Here is a 2991-nt window from a genome sequence, read left to right on the forward strand (position 1 = left end):
ACAACTGTGCACTGCAAAAAGACAGGGCCATAGGCCGTTCTAAAACTGAATTGAAAATAAAAAAATGCCTAAACACTCTGCCGCAATATCAGCATTGCATTAGACTCGTGACAACTTAGACTACATATTTCTTTTAGTTTACAATGCATTCTTACCCTGCCCTTTCTTTTTCTTCTGGAAGTGTGCTTTCATAAGCAGAGAGCGTCGATAGACTGGGCTCAGGTGGTTTCCGATTTTCGTGACAAATTGGCCGCAGACAGACAACGCTCTCTCCGCCTCCACAGTGAGCCTTTATTACCGTAGCTACATTACGCCGTTGCCTGCATCCACGATACCGTATGACAATAATAGACGTGCACTCCTGGCGTTTTTTACTTCATTTTATTTCCTGTTTCCCGTCATAGCCTTTCCAGGGAATCGGGAAATAGTCTTGATCAGATTTCCCAAGAATCCCGTTTCCCGGGATTAAGCGCTATTTAGCTACATGATTATAGAGGTTGGTCTATAATTGTTGACATCAAGTGCCTTTGTGTAGTGGTGTTGCTTTCACAAATTTACACATTAATGGAATTACGCAAGTGAAAAGTGATAAATTATAAACAAGTCACATAGAGGAAATGCTAGGACATGAGAAGAAAGTTTAATAAACTTAATGTCCAGACCATCAGGACCAGCACCATTAGAAGATTGTATTTCTGAGATTGCCTGTTGCATCAGAGGGGATTAATTATTGAAAATGAGAATGAGTTATTATTCACAGTATTGTTATGCTAGAATAGGAGAGATCAGATTATTGAGAACAACAGAACAGGAAAAATGTTGATTGAGGGCATTGGCCATTGAGATAGGGTCAGTGATAATGTCGTTTATTCTGTTTGGTAGGAAGATTTTTATTGTTTTTGTCAATTAAAGAGTTAAGTTTCTTCCAGAATTGCTTAGGGTTTTTGATGTCATCTGATAAAGAATGCTTATAGTAATTTGATTTAGCATTTCTTGTTTTGGTTGTACAGGCCTTTCTTAATTTCTTATATTCAGACCAATCAGCATCCTTTGAAGTATGATAACATTTCAGCTTCCAGTTGTTGTATGGTGTCCACTATAAACCTTTTGGTAACTGATTCCTTCATAATGGACTTCAAGCGCTGTAAATCAGAGGCTTTAAGGACGTTATTTGTTTAAAGCGTTGGTTCACAAGGATTAATTGCATTCGTAGCGAGACAATGTAAATTTATTTAAGTTATTTGAAGGCATATCAAATGCAGGCCTGGCTTCTTCAAACGCTCACACTGCTGCCATGTTTCAATATGTTGCAGCTGGTAAAGGTGAAGCTCATTTTAATGAATTTATATACTGCTTGGTATCTTAACAATAATAATACAACATAATTCATTAGTAAGTACCTTTAAATTGTACAGTGCAAAGTAGGAAGGGGGGGGGAGGGGGGGCATAACATAAAATGACCCACAGCTCATTTTATGTATGTTAATCTGGCCATACAGATTCATGACTTTTGTCATCACATCTGTTTTTGTCCTTTGTTAAGTGCTGTGTAGTTATATAGTATATACATATTGCAATGTGTTGGTACTGACTTTTCTATGTCTTCATTAGCTCCGGATGAGGAGGGTGGGGGAAGACTGGCCATGCTCAGAGCGTCCCCCTTCATCAGCAGACTGAGGCTGGCTTTGACGTAACCTTTGACCCCTGACCTGGTGTCTGCCGGGTCGGTGAGAGGAGCCCACTTCTGGTAGAAGCGGTGGTCTGGAGACGCAGAGAGGTCAGAGGTCAGTGAATCCTGTACTGTAATTGGATCAGCGTACTACAGTGTGAGAAGTACTGGTACCTGGCTGGTTGTAGACGGTGGAGATATCAATCTTAAAGGTTCCAATGTGGGTCATCAGGAAGGCCAGAGTCCGCCTGTGGAACACCTGAGAGGAGGGGACATTTACAGGGGTTCACTTTGGCCACACCCACATGGTACAGTAACAGCAGTAAAAAGATAAGTGAAGAACAGTAGAACTGACCTTTATCTCTATGACTTTATCAAAGAGGATTTGTGGAGTCTCTTGAAACTCAAACTGGAAGTTCTGAAAGAGAAGGGGAACACCCTGTATAGTATTCTACTGAACTATATTCCACTGTCCTGTCCTTTAATGATTGTATCCCACTGTTCACTACTTTATTAAACTGTACTGTATTCCACTACTATCTCCTCTCTGTAGTACCTCATTGTAGAAGGGGCAGTTGGTGGATTTCTGCGTTGCAGTGTGTTTTTTCTGATCTCCCACTCTGATGAAAACTGCAGGGCTGATGTTTACTCCAACCAGCTTCTGAGCCTCCAGGATGTTCACATTCACCTTCACACACACACACACACACACACACACACACACACACACACACACACACACACACACACACACCTTTGTGATGTAAAAAAGCTTTATGCTTTCTTCTAAACTGGCAGGAAGGTCTATCTGTATACTGTATCTCCCGTTGAGCAGCATCAAAAAAGTAAGTTAGAACTAAATGAACCCTTGCCACCCGGCCTATATCAGTGGGACAGAAGGGGTCAGTTAACACTGTACTCCAATTATTACGGAACCATGTTGCTGAAGAAGAGACCCTGGCTGTTGAACCTTTTATCCGTGGAGAAGCAATTCAGATTCTGTCCCAGTTGTGAAACAAGAGTCAAGGATGCTGGAGGGTCCTTAATGGTAGTTTGCCTATCCAGTCTACTTGTTTTGTAGACTTGAAGATGGCGTATGACCCTCAGGGTTTCTTGTGGGGACTGCTGTCTGTCTGCTGTTTGGTGCTCGGCAGGTTGTGTACAGCAGGTTTTTAGATTATTATTCTTCATCAAAACAACTACCTGCTGCAGAAACATCACAGACTGGTGAATGAAAACAGTAAAGATCAGGGCCGGACAACTTAACAATGAGCTGAAACTCCCTACAAAGTAAATTTCCATTTCCTTGCGGGAGTCATCCC

General features: G+C 41.5%; 1 protein-coding gene across 1 annotated transcript in view; it reads right to left on the minus strand.

Annotated features, from left to right (window-relative positions):
• The window catches only part of fer1l4 (fer-1 like family member 4), a 54656-nt gene that overhangs the window by 43737 nt on the left and 7928 nt on the right, over positions 1-2991 (minus strand). The window contains 4 exon segments of the mRNA XM_032513694.1: positions 1593-1761; positions 1844-1928; positions 2025-2087; positions 2226-2357. Coding sequence (XP_032369585.1) covers positions 1593-1761; positions 1844-1928; positions 2025-2087; positions 2226-2357 — 449 coding nt within the window.

Source organism: Etheostoma spectabile, chromosome 4 (assembly GCF_008692095.1).
Source record: "Etheostoma spectabile isolate EspeVRDwgs_2016 chromosome 4, UIUC_Espe_1.0, whole genome shotgun sequence".
Lineage (NCBI taxonomy): Eukaryota > Metazoa > Chordata > Actinopteri > Perciformes > Percidae > Etheostoma > Etheostoma spectabile.